The sequence below is a fragment of the Australozyma saopauloensis genome, chromosome 1 (assembly GCF_035610405.1).
Source record: "Australozyma saopauloensis chromosome 1, complete sequence".
Taxonomy (NCBI): domain Eukaryota; kingdom Fungi; phylum Ascomycota; class Pichiomycetes; order Serinales; family Metschnikowiaceae; genus Australozyma; species Australozyma saopauloensis.
Genome location: NC_086131.1, coordinates 2,208,224 through 2,233,071, shown reverse-complemented (window position 1 = coordinate 2,233,071; position 24,848 = coordinate 2,208,224). Strand labels below are relative to the sequence as shown.

At 43.9% G+C, this 24,848-nt stretch overlaps 12 protein-coding genes across 12 annotated transcripts; 4 read left to right on the top strand and 8 right to left on the bottom strand.

Annotated features, from left to right (window-relative positions):
• Positions 1-63: 63 nt before the first annotated feature.
• Positions 64-2,946, bottom strand: PUMCH_000972 (uncharacterized protein; the record flags this gene model as incomplete). Its single annotated transcript, XM_063020043.1, has 1 exon — positions 64-2,946. One exon carries the CDS (start codon positions 2,944-2,946, stop codon positions 64-66), a length of 2,883 nt encoding a protein of 960 aa, XP_062876113.1.
• A 647-nt stretch (positions 2,947-3,593) lies between these two features.
• PUMCH_000971 (uncharacterized protein) lies at positions 3,594-4,172 on the bottom strand (the record flags this gene model as incomplete). The annotated part of the gene is made up of 1 exon (XM_063020042.1): positions 3,594-4,172. One exon carries the CDS (start codon positions 4,170-4,172, stop codon positions 3,594-3,596), a length of 579 nt encoding a protein of 192 aa, XP_062876112.1.
• A 341-nt stretch (positions 4,173-4,513) lies between these two features.
• On the bottom strand, positions 4,514-6,553 carry PUMCH_000970 (uncharacterized protein; the record flags this gene model as incomplete). Its single annotated transcript, XM_063020041.1, has 1 exon — positions 4,514-6,553. The coding sequence occupies one exon, from the start codon at positions 6,551-6,553 to the stop codon at positions 4,514-4,516; it is 2,040 nt and encodes a 679-aa protein (XP_062876111.1).
• A 936-nt stretch (positions 6,554-7,489) lies between these two features.
• Positions 7,490-7,948, bottom strand: PUMCH_000969 (uncharacterized protein; the record flags this gene model as incomplete). The annotated part of the gene is made up of 1 exon (XM_063020040.1): positions 7,490-7,948. The coding sequence occupies one exon, from the start codon at positions 7,946-7,948 to the stop codon at positions 7,490-7,492; it is 459 nt and encodes a 152-aa protein (XP_062876110.1).
• A 518-nt stretch (positions 7,949-8,466) lies between these two features.
• On the bottom strand, positions 8,467-10,518 carry PUMCH_000968 (uncharacterized protein; the record flags this gene model as incomplete). Its single annotated transcript, XM_063020039.1, has 1 exon — positions 8,467-10,518. One exon carries the CDS (start codon positions 10,516-10,518, stop codon positions 8,467-8,469), a length of 2,052 nt encoding a protein of 683 aa, XP_062876109.1.
• A 503-nt stretch (positions 10,519-11,021) lies between these two features.
• On the bottom strand, positions 11,022-11,882 carry PUMCH_000967 (uncharacterized protein; the record flags this gene model as incomplete). Its single annotated transcript, XM_063020038.1, has 1 exon — positions 11,022-11,882. One exon carries the CDS (start codon positions 11,880-11,882, stop codon positions 11,022-11,024), a length of 861 nt encoding a protein of 286 aa, XP_062876108.1.
• A 233-nt stretch (positions 11,883-12,115) lies between these two features.
• Positions 12,116-13,153, top strand: PUMCH_000966 (uncharacterized protein; the record flags this gene model as incomplete). The annotated part of the gene is made up of 1 exon (XM_063020037.1): positions 12,116-13,153. One exon carries the CDS (start codon positions 12,116-12,118, stop codon positions 13,151-13,153), a length of 1,038 nt encoding a protein of 345 aa, XP_062876107.1.
• Positions 13,154-15,489: 2,336 nt separating this feature from the next.
• On the bottom strand, positions 15,490-16,773 carry PUMCH_000965 (uncharacterized protein; the record flags this gene model as incomplete). The annotated part of the gene is made up of 1 exon (XM_063020036.1): positions 15,490-16,773. One exon carries the CDS (start codon positions 16,771-16,773, stop codon positions 15,490-15,492), a length of 1,284 nt encoding a protein of 427 aa, XP_062876106.1.
• A 1,289-nt stretch (positions 16,774-18,062) lies between these two features.
• PUMCH_000964 (uncharacterized protein) lies at positions 18,063-19,130 on the bottom strand (the record flags this gene model as incomplete). Its single annotated transcript, XM_063020035.1, has 1 exon — positions 18,063-19,130. One exon carries the CDS (start codon positions 19,128-19,130, stop codon positions 18,063-18,065), a length of 1,068 nt encoding a protein of 355 aa, XP_062876105.1.
• Positions 19,131-20,268: 1,138 nt separating this feature from the next.
• Positions 20,269-21,399, top strand: PUMCH_000963 (uncharacterized protein; the record flags this gene model as incomplete). The annotated part of the gene is made up of 1 exon (XM_063020034.1): positions 20,269-21,399. One exon carries the CDS (start codon positions 20,269-20,271, stop codon positions 21,397-21,399), a length of 1,131 nt encoding a protein of 376 aa, XP_062876104.1.
• A 462-nt stretch (positions 21,400-21,861) lies between these two features.
• Positions 21,862-22,044, top strand: PUMCH_000962 (uncharacterized protein; the record flags this gene model as incomplete). Its single annotated transcript, XM_063020033.1, has 1 exon — positions 21,862-22,044. The coding sequence occupies one exon, from the start codon at positions 21,862-21,864 to the stop codon at positions 22,042-22,044; it is 183 nt and encodes a 60-aa protein (XP_062876103.1).
• An 869-nt stretch (positions 22,045-22,913) lies between these two features.
• Positions 22,914-24,779, top strand: PUMCH_000961 (uncharacterized protein; the record flags this gene model as incomplete). The annotated part of the gene is made up of 1 exon (XM_063020032.1): positions 22,914-24,779. One exon carries the CDS (start codon positions 22,914-22,916, stop codon positions 24,777-24,779), a length of 1,866 nt encoding a protein of 621 aa, XP_062876102.1.
• Positions 24,780-24,848: the final 69 nt, after the last annotated feature.

The window sequence follows — 24,848 nt, the reverse complement described above, 5'->3', positions numbered from 1 at the left end:
AAAGAACAGAATGCATGATGTAAGAATTTATCATTTCGCTGCTCTATAATAATGTTTTATTCTCTATAATACAATCCCACTTTCTTGAAGCTGAGCAAAAAGCTCAGGATCAATGTACTTTTGAAGATTTGGCTCGCCAGTCAAACCCTTTCTTTTACGTGTCTTCATAACAAAATCTCTAGCGAGAGAGGCCCGAGGCACTGGTTTCATTGCAGGAAGCTCACAGTCTTTATCCAAAGGATCTCCGGGAACAACATCCCAGCGGAAGAACTCCATGACACATGAGCCCATTCCCATTGTTGCCATTCTCATATCTACGTCCAAGCCGATTGAGTCAATGACAGGAACGTATCCTTCAACTTCACAGAATTGCGTGCCGCCAATAGGTCTTTCATGGACCACCCATCCACGACGCTTGTCTAAAAGTTCCATAATGGCTGGAACAGTATGTGAGAAGCAAGTGGTAAATACTTTGTAAATTGGTTCAAGGAGACGAGGTCCAGCTGTCAAGAGGCCTATGTGGACGGCGTTCCGCGACATGGGGATGATTTGACTACTGGAAGTAGCTGCCGCATTGTTAAGAGTTGCGTCGAGGATTTTGAATTTCGTATCACGAATTGCCTCCCCACAAAGCGGACCCTCATTCACTCCTGACTCGAACCCGGCGATGATGGAATTCTTCGCGAGTTCCAAAAGCGCTTTGTCGGTTTGACCCTCTAGCGAGTCGTTAAGCAAAAGGGATGGTAGCTGTAAACCTTTTGGCCCCAAACCCCACAAGGAACGTGCTGCTAAGGCATCCCATTTGAAATCATTTCGGAGAAGTTTGGACAACTCTCGAGCGGACTGGGAAAGATTTACTCTTCCAGTTTCGATAGATTTGCTGAGCACCCTGTCTTGCACAGGCTCAGCAATGATGGATAAATTGTTTTGTTTGGATGCACTGTACGCCGATAGTTTGGTTACTGAGCGTTCATCACAAGTCTCGGAAAACCTCACCATGGCATCACTAACTTTGATGATGAGACTATCATCTGTAATTCGACGAAGGTCTTCGAGAAAGCAATCGAGGAATAGTTGGCCAAGCCCCAATACTGTGTATTCGCCGCTGTCCTCAAGCTTGATGAGTGCACCGAGATAAACTTTAGATAGAGTTTGAAGTCCCTTTATCAAACGCGGAAGTTCGGCTGGATTCTCACATTCAACTGCAACTTTATAGATTGACTTCTCACCATTCCGAGAGCGATTAAATGGTATCTGGTGTTCTTCGGGAATTGTTTGGCCAAATAAACTTGCACTTTTCGAGATTGAATCTCCTAAACCAGAGAGAACCACGATCATTCCAGTAGTGGCTTCATCGATCCTGTTACTAAACCTGCCGCAAGGCAAACAAACCTCAGAAATAGTTGCTATGCTATCCGGTGTATCTTCTGATTTTAGGAATATTTTATCTCCTGCTTTAATGGAGCCCAGAATTATCCGAGTGAGGCACTTGTATCCCTCTGAACCCGTCGCTATACGGACGGCAAAGACTTCTCCAACGAAACCATTGTTTTCCGATAAGATTTGAGGACATTTTCTGCTCAATGAGTCGCTGTCTGAGGGAGATGATACTGTACTTACGATAGCTTGAATGAAATCAACCAGAGTGGGCATTAGAGCTGTGAATACACTGTTGATGAGAAGCTTGGGGCTCTGCTTGTAAGCGGATTTCGGAAGAGACAATTTGTAGTTCTCCCATAGAAGCTCGGCGAGTGAATCATCAGATGACTCGTTGTCGAAGCATCGAGATACCAATTTGTATATTGGGTCGAGGATTAGAGTCTCGAAGGTGTTTGGAGTTTCGACAGTAACAGGCTTAAAAAACTTTCCTTCTTGGAGAGCGACGTTACCCCATAGAAGCTTCTCAAACTGGGTTCTATCCACATTCAGAAGTTTACCATTATTCTCATACAAGAAGCTCCAAGTAGATAAAGTAAAGCTAAAGCCGAGGCTGCAAGAGGCAAAGACCACATTATTCTTCATTGGAGACACGAGCTTGTTGTGTGAATAGGAGAGACTGAACTCGCTATCTGTGACAAAGGAGTTGATCTCATCTAAGGTTTGCTTGAGTTTCAAATATGTATCGCGCGGTGGAAAGCGCAGCTCAATCAATAATCGATCCAATTTGTTCAACACGACTACAAATGGGAGGTCTTTCTTCAAGACTTCAGATAAAATACGCTTGTCTCTACCAGTAAAACCTTCCAAAGAGTCAAGTACCAAGATAGCACCCTCCACAACATCGAGTGCTGCCTCAAATTCGTCTGAGAAGTCAGGATGACCAGGACAGTCAATGAAGGTAACAGGGTGGGATCTATGGCGCAGATCCAGCAAGAGTAAACTCAAAGGCATAGATCGTATGGTAATTCCTCGCGTGAATTCAGCGCTATGGCTATTTAGAAATCTCAATTTTCCAATAGAATTCTCGCTGCTTTTGTCTGCCCCGAGGTCAGGGTATATGTCTTTGGCCAACAGATCTACGAGGGAAGATTTCCCGACATGAAGACCACCTACGACCGCAATATTGCGTATCCTTTCGGGTTGTGTTTTGCATAATTCCACAAGGTACTTTGTAGAATATGGGGTTTGAGGAAGGTCGTCTTCGTCTCCCTTAGATTCGTGTGAATTAGCTTGCGCGGATGGTTTTATAACCGGTTGATCAAGCCCAGTATTTGTGGGATCAACTTGAATTATTTCCGCCGATTCAAATGATCCTATGAGATCTGCGGCTCTGGTCAATGTTCCATTGTGCGGCTTTTCATCCTCATCAGAGTCCATCCCATCGTCAATTATTGGATTCTCTAGATCGTTCTCGCCATCACTGTGTTGCGAACTCAAATCGGATTCAGAGCCTGCAGCGTCACCCAAGAAATTGCCGAATTCATCGTATTGATCGTCGCTATCCATGTTTAGAAGACAATCTAATGCAAGAAATGGTGAACTAGTTCAACTCTAATGATAAGTGCAGATACACGAATATAGAAATTAAGTAGGCAAGCTGGGTTTCGGTCTCTTTTGACTCTATATAGATTCCAGTATCCAGAATTGATGGAGTTTCTGTAAATTACACTTTTGTAGTATCGTCTTAAACGAGATGGTGCACAGGTGCACGAATGAGTATCAGTCCAATCGAAGATACAAAGGGTGTATGCTTAATACTCGATATCGATTATACTAAATCATTGATTTGAGTTTTAGAATTTCTTACGCCACGTTGAATTTTTGATTTTGTTATTTAATTACATCTAGTGTTTGCAAGAGTCTCAGATTACAGCGATGGGTGTAATGAGACACTCAGGAATAAGTGACTGTCTCTGAGAAGATATCACGTTGTAGGTAGAAAGCGTCAGCAAGCATAATTAACGTTGGGATGCTCCAGCCACAATGTGGTACTTTCTCAAATTACAGCCTCGACGTATCGCCAGGGTCTAAGAGGTGCCTGAAGCTATGTCTTCCAAATGCAGAATTACAATACAAACGACAAGCTATGTTGCCAAATCTCCGCATTCCAGCAAAACTGAAACCTCTCCATCTCAAAATAGCCCAGTTATGGATTAGGTCAAGGTCTGGTATTTTCTCAACTCACTCAACAAAGTCTTCAACTGCACGTCTGAAACCTTGTGTGCCAAACTAGGAATCAACGACTTGGCTTCCTCCGCATCTTCACACTCCAAGTTACCCAACTGCGCCAACTCAAAAGGATGCAAAGGCTCTGAAGCCTGGGCACTGAAATCGTTTAGAAGCTTCTCCACAGACTCGGTGGAAGAGGAGTTTTTGAAACGCGAGAACGAAGACAAAAAATTCAATGTCTTGTGCACAATTTCGTTGGAGTTGGGGCCCGCAAGCTCAATGTTGGCCATTTCATCTTCCTTCTCGTTCTCCTCATCGTCGTCATCATCGAAGCTTTGTTTGTTCTCTGCTTTGCTTTTTCTCTCCTTCAATGCAGCACGAATCAAGAGTCTTGCCTCCGATAAGTTCAAGGCAATGAGTTGTTCTGGTTCGCCTGAGTTGGTTATTTGAGTAAGCAGGAACTCTGGCCCTAGTCTCAAAAGGGAGGCGTTTTCCTCATCGTCAATGTTCTGGCCCTTTGCCTTTCTTCTGCGCACACCCAATGCACTAGTACTCACGTTCATTGTGGAGTTTGTTGTTTGTGTTTATTGTGAGATTAAAAGATGGTTGAGTTTTCTATACCGACGGTGAAAAAAGGAGAGTTTGTAGCAGAACCGTGTTGCTTATGTGTTTCGAGCCTGCCAGTAATATTTTGCCGACTCAAAAATGTTCTCTTTGAGATTGTATTGATTTGATAGAGTAGACGGTATTTTTTCAGTGATCGTGGAGTCGGCTGTTGTATACACCACCAATTCAAGATATAGGATTGCAGAATTAAAAATGTGAATTTGAAAATCAATTAAAGCTTGAAATAATCTCAGTTTACATAGAGTTTGAAAAGTAAATTTATTTTCGTTCCTGTGTCTTAGTTGGGCTCGTTAGTCAACGAGACCGAAGCGAGAGCCGCCGAATCCAAAAACGTCAGATCGTTCACGAATGGATGCTTCAATGCTTCCAGCGGATTCAAACGCTCCAAAGGATTAAGATTAAGGATTTTTGTGAGGAAATCGACTAGCAGGTGACGCTCCTTGATCTCCTTGTCTATCATAGACTGCGTCATTTTCTTCGACGGCATTTTGTAATTGAGAATGATGTCCTTGAGGTAACGGTGCTCAAAGTAGTTCTTGTTCGGTTGCTCAGCTTTTGCTGCATCTTCTCGTCCTTTTGTCTTTAAGATAAAGTCCTGATATTCTTCATGAGTCTTCAATCTGTAGGCTGGCTTTTGTGTAGTATCCATTGGTGGGATTTTCTCGAAGAAATGAAGCAGATTCTTTCCATGCTCCAACATGTGACGTGGTGGCTGTCCTAGCATATTCACAATCTTGTAAATCTGATTGTACTCGGAGGATCCCGGAAACATGGGTAATCCGAGGAATAATTCGCCGACAATACATCCTAGGGACCACATGTCAATAGATTCTGTGTAAGGTAAACCGAGAATGACCTCTGGGCTTCTATAGAATCTTGATTGAATGTAGGAGTATATTGTTCTGCGGGTGAAGCAAGCACTTCCAAAATCAATGACCTTGATGTCAGGTTTGTCGGGTTGACATAGTAAAATGTTTTCAGGCTTCAAGTCGCAATGTATTATCTGGAAGTTTTTGAGTTGTGCGCAAGCCTCCAAGAGCTGGCGTGTGAGCGACTTCACGAGTTTCATGCTGAGCCCATGGAATTGATTCTGTTTGATGAGTTCGTAGAGATTAGAAGAGAAAAGCTCAAAGACCAAACACAAGTGCTCCTTGTGCATGAAAGTATCTAATAGTCTGATGAAGCTCTCAGACCTGCTGTTCTGATTGAGAAACTCTAAAATCTTGACTTCAGAAAGAGATTGATTAAGAAAAGCGGCCTTGGATTTGACAACTTTGACTGCAACAACCGACTGGTTGGCGAGGTTTTGACACTTGACAACCTGACCGAAAGTGCCAGAACCTAGGAGGTCCAAAACGACATACTTCCGACCCTCCTCTGTTCCTAACATATCGTTTACATACAAAATGTAATCACTATCCTCGTTGTCATGGCCGTTGTTCAATTTTGGTTCCAGGGGTTTGGTGAGCACTCTCTTTGGATTAGAGGTTTTAGAGTAGCGGAACTTCTGGGGCTGGCACATCGAATACGACTCTGTCAAGTAGACGGTCAACGCATTGGCAGGCGAGATATGGATGGAGTTGACTGAGCGTCTACGGTACTTTGGCTGGTTGTGGAACTTGGGTTTGAGGTCACCTTTGTTCCGCACGCTTATAATTTTGGGAACGATCTGCTTAGTAGCTGATTGAGCCACAGGAAATGCAGGCATGTAGTTTTGGCCGATGTGAGAGTTCAAGTACCGGGAGCTCATTGGATTGTTCTGGTACAGCAGTGCGCCGGTGGCTACCGAGGAGCGTCTCGGCAAGGATGGTGCTGCATTGGCAGCATTCATGTTGAGCATTATAGGCTGGCCAGGCAAATTGCTGAAGTCCTGTGTCTGGGAATTTTTCATTTGCATCTGGCTGAGGGTGTTGTATGGGTTGAACATCGACCCATCGACGGCGGCGGACATACGCCTGTCAGGAAAGTTATTGAGCAGTACCTCTTGACTCGTATAGTACTGATTGAAAGGATTGTCTGCACGGGTTGGCGGAGTGAGAAATGGACCGGCTGCGGTAGGCTGGTCGCCGTTCTCGTACGTTACCGGAAGCTGATTGGAGTACAGCTTTCTCTGGCCAAGAAAGCCCAAGCTTGGGGGTGTCGGCTGACCTTGCTGCATCTGGGTAGAGTTCGGGGTGTACCACGGATTGCGGAAGCCAGCATCTTGGGGCAATTGCGTAGGATTGGGCAATGTAGGGTCAAATGGCGGAGACGATTTCGGGTCACTGTTCCACGACGACTGCGGCCCTTCTGGGCGATTAAATTGATTGTATGACATTTCCAAACGATGCTTTAAGAATAATTCACTCGCAATGGTTGATTAGCAGGGGTACAACACGGCTTTTTAGACACTTAGTGGGAACTATGGAGGTACGAAGAAGGTGGGGAGATTAGTATCTGTACAATTACTTCCAATGAAGAGTGTCCATAGAATTCTGTACACTAATCTATGGAATCGGGAGCTTAGTTTTTGCCTCTGAAGGTAAAAAATCGATGTTTTGGTGGGTTGACGGAGAAAGTGACCGATAGAATTGGGACTGAGACACTAAGCGCGGAGTAAGGTGGGCGATTATGGGGAGACAGCCACAATGGAAGAGTGGGTGGGAGATGAATTTGAGGGTATGAAAGAGAAAAATATTCTCCAATAAACGACGAGCTTTCAGTTCTTTGAAAAAAATCTGGCGGAGCTTCACAAGTTTCTCTTTATGCGTTCAGTTGGATGAATCCGGATGGGGGTGGACCCTGAAATTTGCGGCTCATGGGTATTCAAACCATGCCAAAGTTGAGTTCAAGACGAATAGAGTTATGCGTTTTTATTTTTTTGTCAGTTCAAATTGAGACAATCTATACAATTTCCAAATTTTTGTGACCTTTTCAAAAGTTCGGATGACATGGGCATTCATGCCTCTCTCCTCCAGTTATTACTTGAAGGATACATTCGCTAAATGGACACGCTCCCCAAATGAATTTGTTGTTTTTACATATGCAAGGCTAAAAGGCTTTATAAATGCATTTTTAGTTTTACATAGACGAGTCTGAAGGCGAGGCTGTATTGCCTTCCACATGGTGGGTCTACACTTTAGCTCGTGGCGATAATAAATTATCCAAAGTTTCGTTCCCTCGTTCACAAAACCAAGGGTCTATACAATCTCATCTCGAAAGGCCGATTGATTATCCTTTCCCGCTGTTACTATGTACAAGACGGCTCTCCTCCTTAAGCCTTCATGGGCTCCTCAGGGAAGGCAGGACCAATAGTGGGCTGGGCCATCACTCTCTGTAACATCATTCCGACACCCTCAATGATACCCAAGAAACAGGCACACGAGATGGCAGAGTTTCTGGTGTGTTTCCAGCCACCTCTGATGGCCAAAGAACCACCGGTGAAGAAACCAGCGATGATAGCGTTCCAGGCATCCTCTCTCTTTCTGACACCTTTAACGGCACAGTCGAAGGTGGAGAAAAGTCCACCCCAGACACCAAAGTTACCTCCCACCACTGGGGCTCTTGCTCTGATGGCGCTGAAAGATCCATAGGTTCTCTCTCCGTATGGAGAGTTACGGAATCCCTTGATACCGTGCCAGAAGCATCCTCCGATGACACCCATGGAGAAAGCTCCTCCGAAATCACTCAAGATCACCACAGGACAAGGGTCTCTAGTATGGTCGGCGGACATGGCTTTATATGTGTTTTTTTGATACGGGTGAGGGAGTGCGTGCTATAGTTGCTGTCGATGTCAGATTTACTGCAGGACTGAAGCTGAAGAAGTGGTATGAGTTCCCAGATGGGGTATTAGTAGCCGTACGGTGTTCAACACTGGACTGCTCTTCGTAGATACACTGAAGAATAGATTTTTTCACTTGTCGCACTCACTTCTGCACAGAGGCGGTGAGTTGCACTGGGGGCGATAAGATGAAGGCAGAAATATTTCTTTTTGAGAAGATTCGAGAATGTCCACAATTGTTGTTTGAGCAGTTTTTTTTTTGTTTTTGTGTCTTTGTATTTTTTCTGTCTTTGAAATTTCATCAAAACGTTGGTGCTTCAATACAGTGTTTGCAGCCAACCTACTCGAGCGCACGAAGAGAAATAGGTAAAGGTTGCAGGGCGGCCGAAGTGTTGCTCATTAGCACCTTTCATATCGAATGGAATCATTTTTTAAATGCAAATTGTCTTTTTATCTATAAAATTTACCTATCACTTTGTCACATCAAACAAGACTTCACCCTCTTCTTGTGGATCGTCATCAATTTCTTCGAATTCGTCAAAATCACTAAATTGAACATCGTCATCCCATGCATCTGAAGCCTGGTCTTGATCGTCGTCCCTATTTGACAAGCTTTTTGTGCTGGGAGACACAGAAGCCTCGTTTTGAATATTTATGGGTGTCTCCTCATGCTCAACAACGGTCTGTTCGCTTCTGCTCTCATTTATACGAGATAAGTCAGATGGAGGTTCTTCTTCTTCTTCTGTTTCTTGATGACTTGTGCGCACAAACTCCGTTTCGGGGTCTTCCATTGGGAGCATTTGGGACTTACCTGCGAAATCATTAGTATCATTGAAGCCATCTAAATTCATGGAATCATCTTCATCTATAGCAAAATGCTCGTTTTTCGCAACTTTATGACTCTGAGCCTCGATGTTATGTAGCTCTAAGTAGTCTGTATCCAAAGGAGGACCTGTGAAAACATTGGCTCCCCATGTCTTGTAACCGACAAGTGAAACAATAGTCAATAGCACTAGCACAACGCTTGCGTAGTTCATGGACAGCCATTTTAAGTCCTTCACGACGGGGGGCATGCACAATATGAAGAATGAGAGACCGACCCAGAATACTGAAAGACCATTTATGATCCAACCACAGTATTTAAGACGAAACCCCGAGCCCTTGATTTTTTTCCTCTTGTTGAGCATCAAGCACAAGATAGGTATTCCATTAGCAAGGGCTAAAGATACAACTGATGCACCCATAAAAGCATTGAAAGCCGATGGAGAGAGTAATGCAAGTAGTGAAAAAAAGCCAATAACGCCGACAGAGGTAAAAAGAGCATTTTTTGGGAGAACAGATTCCTCCACAGAATCAACAGCCGTAAGAAATTCCTTAAATGGCAAGCCGCCATCACGAGCAAATACGTAAGTGCTTCTGGACGCTGTGGTAAGAGCTCCAATGGCTTGGAACAACACTGTACCTACTAAGAGCAAAATCAACAAAATTGATACCACAAATGATTCCGTTGCTGTTTTAAAGACGAGATCAATTGGCATGACCTCCGGGTTTTGGTCAAGCAAAACAGACAAGGCTGGGAGAATTGTCAAGAGAGGGATGATGAAGAGTAGACCCTGTACAATTGACATTGCCATGGCACTTACGGCACCACGAGGCATATTTTTCTCTGGGTTTTTGACCTCATCTGTCATAGAGAATAGCATTCCGTACCCTGTGAGAGTGAATGCCGAGCTTTGCATGCCAACCATGAATGCAATAGGGTCTGGCCAGCCAGAGCGGGAATTGTCAAAATGCGAGAGGATGTGTCCCGCAGAGTTTGTCTTCTTGGAGAAAGCCACCAAGAGAATGCCCACAACAAGAACCGTGCCGACGGACCAGAAAATGCACACTTTGTTGATGTGTTCCAAGTATTTTGAGAATTTGTAATTAATAAAGCTGACCACAGCTAGCAAGATGAAATAGATGAGGAGCACGAAGAGAATGTCTTCCTTGAAGTACACATTTTTGAGACCAAAGATGGACAAGATGAATTGTGAGCCAGAGAACAAAATGCTCACCGCATATGTCCAATTTCCAATCAACAAAAACCACCCTGTAAGCCATGAGCTGATCAGCGAGTACCGTTCACTACTTAGAATGGCACTGAAGTGATAGACACCACCGGCTGTGGGAAACTTGGCTATGATCTCGCTCAAACTGAGAATGACACACAAACTAAAAAAACCCACGATGATCCAGCCGTACAAAATAGTCACGCTGCCACCGTCAACCAATGAGATCCAGAGTGTGGAACTGAGTCCAAAGGGTACACCCATAAGCGTGAAGCCAAGACCAATGATGGATGTGACTGTCAATTTCCGCTCCAAATCCTGTTTATACTTGAAATGCTCCACATGTTCCACCTCGTCGTCTTCCATATCTACGACCAAATGGTTGAGAAACGTGGCTGGGGCCAGGTCCCTTATTTTGTTTAGGCTTGACGACACATACGAGGCGCTAAAGGCTTCTGGCGGAGCTAGCATGGACACGTGAGCAGCACTCTTATGGTGCTGGGCCTAATTGAGTAGAATGGACTAATAAAAGTAGGCAAAAGCTTGCCCTAGTGGGGGTGTAAAGAGTACCTGATCTGGAGTCCACTTTGGGATGTGTGCAAGATTACGTCAAGTGAGTAGGTCAGTTCTTTGCGCGATCCAAAAAAGGGGAAAACTCTAGCATCTGACAAAAAATGTGTGAGAACTCTGTCCATATAAATTGATATGCGAATTTTTGTTTGAAATGTTTTTGCTAATTCTCTCTCATATTTATAGGCGCAGCAGTTGTTGCAGTTAGAGATACAATGACTTGTAGCTCATAACCAGAGGGTCCAACCCAAAATGTGCAGCATAGTTGGAAAATATCGAGAGGTTTTCAAAACCCAACCTTGATACCTTTTACAAACCTTGTATTAATCTTGTAATAATCATTAGTCTCCATTAATATATATCCGTAACTCCTCCAATTCAAAAGCATAAAAGCAAAAGATACCTCAAAAATCACTGAGTTCGCTTTCGTCGTCCTCTGGTGCTACCAGACTCTCCTTCACCGGCAAGGCCACACTATTGCTAGTCTTAATCAAAACACTGTGAATGTTGGCCATCCTCAAAACTCCACCGATTGGACGGAACTTCTCATCAGTGAGGTACGATACAACATCGTTGATATTCACGAGAAGATCTGAAACCTTCCAGTCGGTGTAGCCCACGGCTATATGTAAACAGGTGCCCAGGGGAGGGATGAATGAGGTGTTGCCCACGATGGATTTCACTTGTGCGCGCACATACTTGGCATCGAACAGCTGGTCTATCTTGCCGTGAGTTTTCTTGTCTGCTGTTGGTCTAGACATAAGGATCTTGAATGGCACCTTCTTGTTTCTGGCGTAGAACTGCGGACCCAACACCTCAGGCAAGTGCTTGTATATTCTTGCATCGGCTATAATCAAGTCATTTTCACGGAAAAGACGTAATCTGGCTTTACTACTGTGGCCTATCAGCTTTGCCTTAGTATATGGAATGATCTCATGGAAGAGGTCATCTGTAGGGGAGTCCTTCTGCACAAGCTGTGCTCTATATGATGTGTCTCTGGTAATCAATGCGATTGTTTTTTCGTCGATTTTATGCAATTTGTTGGTCAATGGAATGATCCGTGGCGTCTGGTCAGACTTGGCTACCAATGGAGCTTTTGTGTTAACCACAAGGTATAGGAGCGATCTCAGAGGTTCGTCGGGGCCGGATTCCGCATTGTGGGCAATGAGACCCTTGATGGATCGTTTGGCGTTTTCTCTACTGTGGTCGCCTAGTAGAAATGCCATGTTAGAGCTGCGATGAGGTTGAGATGAGGGATGTCTCATCTCGAGATTTTCCTATCTGCCACACACAAAGTGGTCACGTGACACGCTTACCCCAGGATTGCACAAAATGGTTTGAGCCGCGAAGCACCGAAGGTCCAAAGATATACTAGTGTTCCTTAATTCTTCGTTGGCTCTGTAAATCTTGCTACTTTTCGGCTACTTTGAAGCGCTTCTTTTATACTCGGATTAAGCGAAAGTTCTACGACTCCATAAATCTCTTGATACTGTACACGATGCACCTTAATGCATATTTAATGGCAGCTGCAACTGCCTTTCAATCAGCACTCTTTGAGGCCAGCCCAGGAAATGAAGATAATACCTTGGTGATTTCTAGTCCATTCGACACGAGCTCAATTGCTTCAACCATTGATTTTTGTGCTGAAACCTCCTTCGAACATGTGATCCCAACGACGTATTCTCAGGCCGAGGAACAGAAGCCAAAGACGAAGGCGTTCGTTGTGTGGCACGGGTTGGGCGATAACTACGAGTCAAATGGAATCAATAATACCATCCGCATAATAAAAAATGTCATTCCCGATGCCTTTGTCCATTCTGTGTATCTCCATCCGGACCCGAAAAAGGATGAGCGCTTCTCTGTGCTCGGGTTCGCCAACAGTCAAGTTGATGCTGTGTGCGAGCAGTTGTCGAATATCACAGAGCTTCAGAATGGATTCAGCGCCATTGGTTTTTCCCAAGGTGGACTTTTTCTTCGCGCCATTGTGGAACGTTGTCCCAATGTTACAATGAACACCTTGGTGACGTTTGGCCTGCCACACATGGGAGCGCTGGAGCTCCCACTCTGCCCCAACTCGAACGACTGGATCTGTAAACGCAGAAATGCATTTTTGAAGAGGCAAGTGTGGAATGCGCTGGTGCAAAAAACCGTTGTTCCTGCTCAATATTTCCGTGACCCTGCTCAGTATGATAAGTACTTGGAGTACTCGCAATTTCTTGCTGACTTGAACAACGAGCGCAGGGAGAACGTGAGTGCCATTGCGCGCGATCGCTTTCTGAGCTTAGAAAAATTGGTTTTGATCAAATTCAGTGAAGATACCACTTTGGTCCCGAAAGAAAGTGCGTTCTTCGAGGAATTGGATCCTGTGTCTGGAACCATCATCCCGTTTGACAAAACCAGGTTCTACACAAATGATTTGGTTGGACTCCAGCTGCTCCACAAAAAAAACAAAATCGACTTTTACACCGTCTCTGACGTCCACATGAGATTTCTGAAGGAATTTCTCAGACAAATTGTGGAGACATATTTCGCTTAATCTAAGTGGTGCACGGGTCATCAAGTCCACTTACTACCATCTGGTCCCCATTAAATCCCTGAAGTTGGATAGAAAGATGTCGGATCGGGTTTCTCGTTTGGCAGAACTTCGCAAGAAGCGTGATCAAAAGGTACTGGAGAGTCTGGATGATGTGAAGCCTGTTATAGTGGAGAAGAAGGTCGGGCATGAACAAGATAAAGATGTCGACAAGACTGATGAGGAAGTTTTTCAGAAGCAAGAGAATGTAGTGGCATCTCTACCGAACGAAGACACGGTCTTGGTAGCAACAGAGTCCATCTCACAATCGTTCGAGGTCAAGTCGCCTGTTGACACTAGCGCGAGCATTGATGACAAGCCAAACGAGGAATTGACCTACAATAGCGATCTCAAGAGAGACATTTCTGACTTGCTCAATAGGGCGCAAGCAGGCACTGAGCGAGCCATGAATGAGATACTTTGGAAACGATATCTTGAGAGTCAGGCAGACTAAGGATGGAAGCTGGCGTATTGGCTGGATAGATTCAATGTGGAACAGCATGAAAATCGAAACAATCGAAAGATTGAGTAGTTGTTATTCGGTGCGGCGGGCCCTCATCGAACTAAACATTGTTATTTGTTTAGGGTATAGAAAATGGAACATACTGCCAACTCAATTGGGACAAGCATAAAATAATGTTACGAAATGATAGATAATATGAATAATCTTATTATCTGATATTGAAACCAGGTGCGATTGTAGCGTAAGTAGGTACTAGCTCTGTAACATCGTAGTCTAGAAACCACAAAACCAATCACATACCAGCAAGAAAAAAACGAAAACGTGTACCATCATATCTATAGAACATCATTCTCTGTTAATTAACACGTCTTCAAATTTTCATACTCTTCATTGGTCCTTTTTCGATCCGTTGTCCTCAACATCATCAACACCACAACCCTCAAAACCACACAAAAATTTTCAAAAATCGATCTAGAAAATCACAATCAACACAATCTCAACCTCAATAATTTATCTTCACCACTCTATTCTTCCGCTCCTCCATTCTTCACTCTTTCCCGGCACTTCGCATGGCCTGCAGCCAGGCCGCCCAATAGCGTTGCGCAGCGACTCCCTACTGTGTCCAAAGACACTCCCACGGGTCCTACTCTTCGTTCCTAAGCATCCTCCAACAAAATGGCCCTCATCACCAGAATTGCCGCTAGAAGAGCCGCCCCAGCCTTGTTTGCTGCCCGTTCTCCGTATGTGCTTTCTTGCTACTGTTTTTCCCGCGTGTTTCGTCGAGTTTGATCGAGGTGGACCTTTTTCACGTTTTGTCGATCACCACAGCACTTGTTGGCCAAAGGCTTCAAATAATAGTTGTACCGACATGCCCCTTTTTTTTTCCCGTCAAGTAATGCCGATTTTTCACTGCCTTTCATCCATTTCTCGACTCCTCTAGACAGTTTAAACATCTTCACCCGAAATGCACCATTCGCTAGCCTTCCGTCGTGAAATTCCACTCTGAACAACTCGAAAAGATCCACATTGTACATTGATACGCTAGAATTTTTTGAATTACGTACTAACTTCCAGAATCGGTGTCCGTTGTTTGTCCGCTCCAGTCGAGCCAAAGGAGAAGGCTCAGTCTATCATCAACGCCTTGCCAGGTACCAACTGGCTCTCCAAGACTGGTGTTTTGGCTACCGCCGCTGCCGGCTCCATTTACGCCATCTCCAACGAGTTGCTCATCATCCACGACGAGACCATCTTGGTGTGTACCTTCTCTGCTTTCGTTGCCTTGTGCGCCAAGTTCGTTGCTCCTTTGTACACTGAGTGGGCCGATGGTGAGATCAAGAAGGTCAAGGACCTCTTGAACGAGTCCAGAAAGAAGCACGTTGATGCCGTCTACTCTAGAATTGACTCTGTCTCCCAATTGAAGGACGTTGTCTCCACCACCCAACAATTGTTCGATGTCTCCAGAGAGACCGCCAAGTTGGAGGCTGAGGCTTTTGAGTTGAAGCAACAAATTGCTGTTACCCACGAGGCCAAGTCTACCTTGGACGCTTGGGTCAGATACGAGCAACAACAAAGACAATTGGAGCAAGAGCAATTGATCCAATCTGTTTTGGAGAAGGTCAACAAGGAGATTGGCAACCCTAAGTTCCAGGACAAGGTCTTGGCTGAGTCCGTTGCTGAGGTTGAGAAGATCTTCGCTAAGGCCTAGATATAGAGACGTGTTGGTCTTGAAAACGAAGCGATGTTTCAGTAAAGGAAAAATTCAATATACAATAAGTGCATATTCTTAAAACGCAGAAGTAAAAGTAAGTACGATGTAGTTTTGCTTCTATTGGTATATTTAGCCGAATGTCGGAAGTAAATGTGATGCAGGCTGCCAGATATGAACTGAGTTGTCGTCAGCAACGCTGGCGACCATCCAATCTACGTGCTTTGACCAGTCAAAGTCGTTGACACCAAGCATATGGCCTTCGTGTGTGAAGAGGAGACTTTCGGTTGTGTTGGCGACGTTATACAACTTGACCAGGCGATCTGCCGACGAGGACCCAAGAACACTTTTGAAGGTGGGATGCCATTTGAGCTGTGTAATTGAGTCTGTATGGCGCGAGATCTGGCGTATGTTGGTGTTTAGATTACGAAGATCCCACAAGTCTATGACGCCATTCGAATCGCCTGTCGCCAAACAGAAGCTTTCGTGTGGATTTATGCTGATACTGTTAATGGCGTTCCCAGTCTTTTTCACAGAAATTGGAGAATGGTTTTCCAACCTTATGTCCGTGAATGCTATCCTCCCTGACTCATCTCCGCTTACAAAAAGTGAGTCGTGGTCGGGGACCCACTCCACGTCGTTGATACCCTCCGGATCATTTCTGTTCCAGAAGGGTTTTATACATCCACTCTCTCTCTTATCATAATCCGCACGTATATCATGCACGTTTAGTTGTCCATCCATCGTTCCAGACACTATGAGGCCCTCCTTCTGCTTATTCCAGTCAACCGCAAATATCTCCGCACAGGAACCGCCCTTCTGCTCTACGAGTCGTAGTTCCGGAACATTGGCTTTGAGTTCATCTGTGGCTTTCTTTATGGTTGAGTGTTTGGTGCGATTGTAGATCAGAAGATCGCCCACATTGTTCACACTGGCTATGACATCTGGGTTCTGAGGCATATACGCGAGCTTGTTGACGTCTCCATCATGGTAGATTGTCTGCAAACGATTGAGTTTTGTCTTCGGTATAGTAGTGAGCTCAAACTCTTGCTTCTCCTGGTTGTAATTCCACTGATCAATGTTTATATTCTGATTGAGAGAATTGTGGTATGCAAACAGGTCGATTGCAATCGCGTCAATTGCCTGGCCGGTGGTAAAAGTTCCTATCAAGAGTCTCTGAGTTACAAAATTGAGAGCATTTTTCGCGTTATTGGTTGTGTTGGCGTCGTTTGACGGGAGTTCGAGATCTGGGAAGAACAGAACCGTGAGTGATGGCCATAAAAGCGAGCTTGTGAAAAGATAGTCGTAGAGAAATGGAGAGTTTTTTTTGAATACTCGGTAGCGGTGTTGGGTTTTCGTGTCGATGGCCTCCAGCTCCTCCAATGGCGGATCCACATCCATTTTTGATGAATCCATGTGGGTGTTAGTGTGGATGGAATTGCAGTGTGTGAAATGTTCAATAAGGAAAGAGTGAAAAGTATAGGTTGTTGACAGAATACATGATTTTCGATTGGCTCATGACGATAAAGTCAGGGTAAAGAATTTCTTCTTCTTTTAGGAATTTGGCCTTTTTTTCAGAATGTTTATTGTTTTCTTTGATTGTGCTGTTCTACCATTGATTTTTACAAAATCAAACTTGGAGCCCAGAATTGGAAATATTGAATATTTTAGGATGAACTATTTATCTTCAAAAAACCAACCAACGTTTCAAAATATGAAATGAATAATCTATTATTCTCTCATCCTGACCATTTATTGTACTGTGTCTGGGATGTCTGGGGTAGATGAGCTTGAAGATACTACGAACTGATGGAGGAGCTTAAACTCAACGACTCCAAATTGGGGTCTCAGGAATAGTACGTACAATTTCCATCATCGCGTTTATATCGTGTAACGAATACTAATCGTAGTTGGGATCAGTTCTACAAAAGAGAGATCACAAACTTCCAGAACAATGAAGATGATTTGGGCGAGTGTTGGTTCGATGACTCTAACGCAGAAGACAAAGTGGTCCAGTTCTTCACTAGACTTGTCGAGGATGGTGAAATTCAGCAGAGTCCTAAGATCCTTGACCTAGGAACAGGCAACGGTCATTTTCTCTTTGAGTTGAGTAGCTACCTTGCGGAAGAATGCCCCGAGACAGCGGCCGAATACCATGGTATAGACTACTCGCCCGACTCCGTTGAGCTCGCACGTGCTATTCATACGAAAAGGTTTCCTGAGCAGAGCTTCGTGTTCGAAGAAGTGGACTTCATCAGTAAAGAGTGTTCCTATTTGAAAGAAAAGGCTCAGTATTTTGATGTTGTATTCGACAAAGGTACTTTGGATGCCATTGCTTTGAATAATAGTCCCGTGGATGGGTTTGAAGGGAAGAGCGGGCCTCAGGTTTATCCCATCCAAGTGAGCCAATTATTGCATTCTGGCTCTCTTTTGATCATCACTTCGTGCAACTTCACAGAGAAGGAGCTTGAGAGTGTGGTGACACAAAATGGCACAAATGACTTGAAATTGTGGAAGAAGATCCCTTACAAGTCGTTTCAATTCGGTGGAGTGGAAGGCTCAACCATTTGTAGTTTAGCATTTATAAAACAATAGAACAATATAAAGATGGCACTTTGCTCTCGATCACAATCTCTGCATGTTTTACTGATGTATTGTCAAAAGAAAGCACCATCAATGCAATAACATACATGTATGTTTCAATCTTACTTGCCAGTTGCGCCTTCTTTGTTGGCTTCATCTTGTACGGCATCATCCCTCTTTTCTTTATCTTCATCTTCTTCATCTTCTTCTTCATCATCTTCAGCATCATCATCCTCAGGTTCGGAGTCAACATCAGTTGTTGGCTCGGCCGGGTCAGAATTAGAAACCTTAGCCTGCGCTTTGGTCTCATCTACAGTTGCAGATGGGGTAGTCTCCACGCCGGATTGCAAACTAGCCACCTTTTCGCACAATTCATCTCTCACGGCCTGGTCAGAGAACTTAAGCATGTATTGCACTGGAGTACCAGCACTGCTGACAGAGTTGATTCTAAGAAATTTACCAGGCGAAAGACTCGACTCCAAACCCTTGATAAGATTAGTAGATGATGTGATCTTGTAGTTGAGAATCACACGTAAGAGGCCATGCGAACGCATGACTATACGAATGTTGGATGGATCCTCAATTGACTTGTTCAAATGTAGAGGTCCGACACCGCGCTCCTTCCAGCCGTCAGAGATGCGGTCGAATGACAATTCGAAGAGCTTGGCAGTAGCGGAAAAAATAAATTGTTCGTTTTCCTCTCCAGTCTTCACTTCCTTTGCTGTCAAGTCCACTTGCTTGTATTGTTGAGTAGGAGCAGCTGCAGCAGGAGATTCAGGCTGTCCCTTGGAAACCTCAGGTTCGTCTAAGAAAGACTTCTTCTGTGAAGCCTTCTGGAATGCGTTCGAGAACTTTGTGTTGGCACCAAACAGTCCTCCGAAACTTCCAAAGGAAGTGGTGGGAGTAGCAGGCACAGCGCCTGAAGTATCTGGTTGCAGGTTTTTCAGAGGCGAGTCGAAAACATTCTTGCCACTTTTGATATTGTCGAAAATAGATGCCTTGCCGAAGGTGCTCGATGCGCCAAAGACTGGTTTGTGATCGGAGCCAGCACTGGATTGAGAAGCGGCCGGAGTTTCTTTTTTGGGCGTTGCCAATGGAGCTGACTGTGGGAGTGCTGGGGGTTCTTGATGCGTATCTGTGGTACCCTCAGACTCGGAATTGAGTCTTCGTTTCTTGATATTAGAGCTCATAGTAGTGTGGTAGTGGGACTGGCTTCAGAGCAAAAGCTGGGGAAGAGGTAAACAGAGAGTGGGGTAAAGAAAACATGAGAGTATGGAAATTTTAGAAGAATTTATTTAAGAGATAATAAGAAAGAATAAAGAATGGTAAAAAAAGAGGTTTGAATTAAGCAAGATCTGACTTGTTGGTTACCTTTTTGGGTAATCGTTTCCAAGATAAAGCATTCAGGCTCAGACATATGTTATGGGCCGAAACAATCCGGCAATTAATTAAGAATTATTGTTTCATTTATTTCTCGAATCTGGACATATTTCATCTGTGGTGTTGGATTGGTCGTCCCTAATACACTCATTCCTATACCTACACTAGAGAATCAATAGCCTTATAGCACACAAATGTATACATCAAAGCAAGAAACGAGCAAATCCAGCTCCGAGAAAAAGGAAATCGCAGACTTGCAACGGGTCCGGGCAACTTTGGAGGCAGTTCGCCAGGTCACCGATAGAATACATGCTGATGTAGCTTCCTCATTGGGCAACCATCAGGCGATTGACAAGGAATCTGCCCGCACAATTGAAGTTTTGAAGAAAGTTTAGTCACACAACAGTATGTGTGATGCGGAGCTTCATTATCTTCTAATTGATTCCATTCTTGGATGACCTTTCGAAGAGACTAAAGCATTCAAGGTAAGCCCTTCGTGCATAATTGGATTGAATTATCTTAAACCGAAGAATATAGAACAAATCGCTGACATATCAGTGAACTTTTAACATGGGTCGACCATTTTCATGAAGATGTTCGATTTTATGTGCTCCGATTCTCATCACTCATTTCAAGCTGGATCTCAGACAAAGGGACTTAAACACACCAAGAATTTGTACAGACCAAAGGTGAATCTTAAAGATATCAGGCCAGGAAGAATTTATCCAGAACAGATATTATTTAACGAATATTGGCTGCTCCACGTGATCTTTCTATAACCCAGTGTGGACTCCACAACTCAGATATCGTAATTCCACCAAAGACTATTTCAAGCTGTTAACCACAAAGCTGCTTTCGGACAAAGGAAATCAGTCCGCTATATTAATCAATTACAATAATTCAATTTCTCAAGTCTAACTGCGAACACTATAGGTTCGAATTCTCTCAATGACTATCTCCTATGATGACTCTTCGGTCTGGTCTGCCACAAACGCAGATGCCAAAGAGTCGCTTATAAAACTCATGGTATCAACGCTTGAGTGCGTGATTTGTCTGGAAACAATGCACATCCCGTTTCTCCTATCTTGCGGTCACTCATTTTGCTATGGCTGTCTTGATTCCTGGTTCAAGAACAAATTGAATTGTCCCACCTGCCGCCACAACCTTGTCGAGCCACCCACACTAAATAAGGGTCTTCGCGAAGTAAGTAATGGCATAACTGAACTTTTTTTCGAGTCTCTACAAGATGAGGAACAGAAAACGAAATTGAAAGAAATCAAAAAGACCCAAGAAGATGAATTTGAGGAGGCTCTGAAAAGCAAAATCAAGCTCTTTTCTGACAGTTTCCTGCTGGCCCCAAGACTCATTGACACCTCTGATGGTGTTCCAAGATGTGGTAATTGTCACTGGGAGGTTCATGGATCTGTCTGTCTACACTGTGGCCAGAGTGTCAGGCATCCTGGAAGCGACGGATACTATGACTCCAGTGATGGCGATGCATATAATGAGGATGAACAGGAAGTGGAGCTCTTTGGCGTCACTGGCGATGCTTATGACAGTGAGGACAGCTTTGTCGATAATCGAGATGATGAGGTGATTATTAATGACGTTGAATCGGAATCTGAAAATTCCGTTGATCTAGATGGCAGAAGATCGCAGCGCTTCTCTCATCGCCGTCAGAGAAATGCAGCCAGTATCATAGATGACGAAGCAAGCGAGGATAGCGATAGCGCCATGAGCTCGTATAATGGAGAAGGTACTTTTCCAACTCACGGAACGCGATACGATGGATCTAGAGATTCGCTTAATGTGTCTCACGTGGTGAGCGTCTCTAGCGATTCTGACGAAGGGGACTCCATGGACACGCGAGATTATGACATGAGAAGAGCAGTTGACCGCTTGCATCAGAACCACATTGAGGAGATTTATGACGATGAAGACGAGGAGGGCAGTGGTCTTGAAGAAGGTCATTTTGCTGGCTTCAGCGATAGTGACAACCAGAACAGCCTGGGAGATGAAGGGATAATGCGCAGCCGTCGTTCCAATTACCGGACTATTTCCTCGGACGACGAAGATTAGTTCTTTTCACATTGTCTTGCCGGTGAGAATTCGTGTTTAGGGATTATCGAGTACGTCTTGTTCGTCTACACGTACGCCCCGTGTGTTTAGGAATTCATCCACAACTATCACCTTTAAACAAAAAGGGCAGCAAAATCTGCCCTTTCCATTTTTCAGAAAATTTCTGGCAAAAGTGTCACCTTCAATACGTACAAAGAGCACCCACCCCGCGGCCAAATTCTACATATCACAACAACAATATCAACAAGCATGAGCAACCACGAAATTAAAAATTACGCAATTGGCGTACTAAACATAACCTCACTTCGTCAATTTCAAAATCTTCACTTATCAAAAATTCCAATGTTCGTTTTATCGATGGTGGTGCATACAGACAGAAACACTTGAGAGCCAATTGGCTCAAAAGTGCGCTGATATATCTCAAACAAAGCTACTTGATCTATTCCTCACAAAACCCCCAAAATGGACCCCCAAAGAATCATTAGATTGCAGAAGTTGTACCAAAACTCCAACCAGAAATTGTGGTACAAAGGCCCTCGTGGTAAGCTCTTGGTTTGGCCTTACTATGCCCTCTTCACTGCTTCTACTGCTTACACCTTGTACTACGCTGGTAGAGCCATCGCCGGTCTCAAGGCTGACGATTAAATGTCGTGTATAGACAATGCATAACGTACGGACACTTTGTAGTATGGATATACCGTGCTTGACGATGAAGCATCGCGGAATTGAGTGTAGAGATGAGACCACGATAGGGGTCGGAAAGATGTGGTGTGTATTGCGGATGATGATAGGATGACGACGTTGTCACTGGATTTTGAAAGAGTATACGAACTTTGTGAATTCTAAGAGAAGTGGCTGGTGGGTTGACTGGTGTCCAAAGTAACTCACCAAAACAACCACAAACGGAATATACGGTCTGCTTTAGAAGTGAATGTAATGTTTTCGATAGAGGTTTTAATGAGAGTGATCACTATTCTTCAAGTCTGAGGGAGAGTACGTCTTTCTTGATCTACAAACACCAACTCTGGTACGTACATACGACGAACGATCTCTCGATGTAGACGAAATGGATAAGAAGGGAATACTTGGAACCGAGTTCTTGATTGTATTTTCTGTTGATAATTATTGTTGCACTTCCTCAGTCTATATCGTCCTAGTCTCTCTTCCTCAATCGAAGCGCCCAGGACGAGCTTCTTCTTGATTCAAATTCGAAAATTCAATCATATGTAAATGATCCCAATTCAATCAAATATTCTTTCCGTTTCTCGATTTAGGAGTGCTTGCAAACTACGCAGCGATCACCTCAAGTACGACTCTCTCGAACACACGTCATATCTAACCGGCTCAAACCTGATCGAGATATTCCAATTGCTCAGAAACTTAACCAAAATTTGGTCTACAAAATTATCTTCAAAATTAATTCTTATATTCTCGTCACACAGTTTCGAGCGGTCAATTTTCATCATATCACACCCTCAGAGTCTCCTCTCCATATTGTAGCATTAACGTCCTCAATGGCAACACTACAAACTCTTCAGTCTAATGTTCTTGCTGATATTCTCTGGTTTCTACCACAGCAACTGCTTCTTAATCTTGCTCTAACAAATTTCCACTTCTACGAGCCATGCTTGAAGCAACTCTACAGAAACATAGTTGTTCAGATAAACCCGCCATTGCAGCCTCTGGCTGATGCAGGGAAACGGATGGGTCTTGGATTCATAGACCTGTCGAAGACCACTATCTGCGGGTTTTCGCTGGTTTCCAAATCTAGAGATGCCCATCTCAAGATGCTTCATGCTAAGCTACAGACATTGGTAATCTCTCTTCGGGTCAATCCAAAATTGGCAGAGTACATCGAGACAATCGAGACTCGAGGGGCTTTTCCGCCCGAAATTGTGTCTGTTTTAGAGCAGTTTTTCAGCTTATTGGCACTCATTCCAAACTCAATTTCGAAGATCTATATTGGAGAGGCTACTCTTAGAACCCGCTTGGACTATCAATCGTGGAATAGTTCGTTTGCTCTCACTTCTGTCACTATTGACGATTTGAGTCAGCTCGATTCCCTAGGTACCCACTTTCCGTCGGTGAGAGAAGTAATTGTTGCAGGAACTGGCAAGACTACATCGCTTTCTCCAAGCGTTATTCCAACGCTCAAGCAATTGCAGCGCTTGTCCATTAGGGACGAATTGCTTGTGTACAGTGTATTCACTGGTGCCCTTTGGGACCTATACAAACAATCCCCATTCATGCTAGAGAAACTTAGGACCTTCAACGTGGTGCATGACCACGACAATTGGACTCATGGTTTTCCCTACATCAACTTCAATACGCTCGAAAACTTTCAGGTCTCTTTAGGTTGCAATCATTTCCACAGCTGCAACCAAGAATGTTTGGAATCTGGTCTCTTACGCTTTGAGTTTCTGTCTCTCAAGCGCTTGTCAATCATTCAGAATACGCAATACAAATACAACAACCATACTAATACTGAAAAATGGGATCTTGTTGTATTTTCTTTCATTGAAACCATTGTGGAGACTTCTGACACCCTCACGTACCTCAGCATTAGACATAATGTTCCTCCTGACGGAAACATAGACGATGGTATAGATGGTCTATACCTTCGTAAAGTCAAGTTGTATACTCACATTTTACCAGCATTATTGGCAAATATAAAGTCCCATGTTGTGAACTTGGTACTTCCCAATTTCATGTCGAGTCTTGCCTGCTATGAACAGGCAATGAATACCCTCATGTGGATTGGATGCAAGTGCACACATTGTCAAAAGTACTTGGAGCTTTTGGATCAATTTCTCTTGTATCATAGATACTACATCAGAGATAAAGGGGTCTTCAAGGATTTGCAAACCACACAGTTAATAAGATCTATGAGCGAGGTGCTCTCGGACCGAATGGAGTACGATCATAACTTGGGTGATTTGTTCCAGCTCTTTCAACCCATGCAAAACACCACTTGGAATTTCCACGACAATAAGTTTAGTATACCCTTCAGATGTTTACCCGCCAAGACGTATGAGATTGATGAAATGGAGGATGAGCTGCAAGAGGCATCCGAGGAGAAAGAAAAGTACTTTGACGCAGTTGAAACCCCCAATGATTGTGTTTTTTTGCATCGCGAGAAGTTTACACCAAACTACACAACAGTCATTGCACATTTCATCGATGAGTTGGTCCGCAAAATGGTCCACTTGAACCGAGGAAATGCTGAAGATGTCGATATGGCATTGAAAGGAGAAATTTACGATGCCTACAGTGAGATGAGGATCAACAAAATCGTCATCAATGGAATGGACTACAACTTTGACCATGAGCTAAATGGTACCATCTTCTTCACAAACTCTTATGATACCTACGACCCTTAAAAGCTACAGCACTAAAAATTAATGAATAAAATTGATGAAAATAATCTAAATCCTTCGACATTTAAGCCT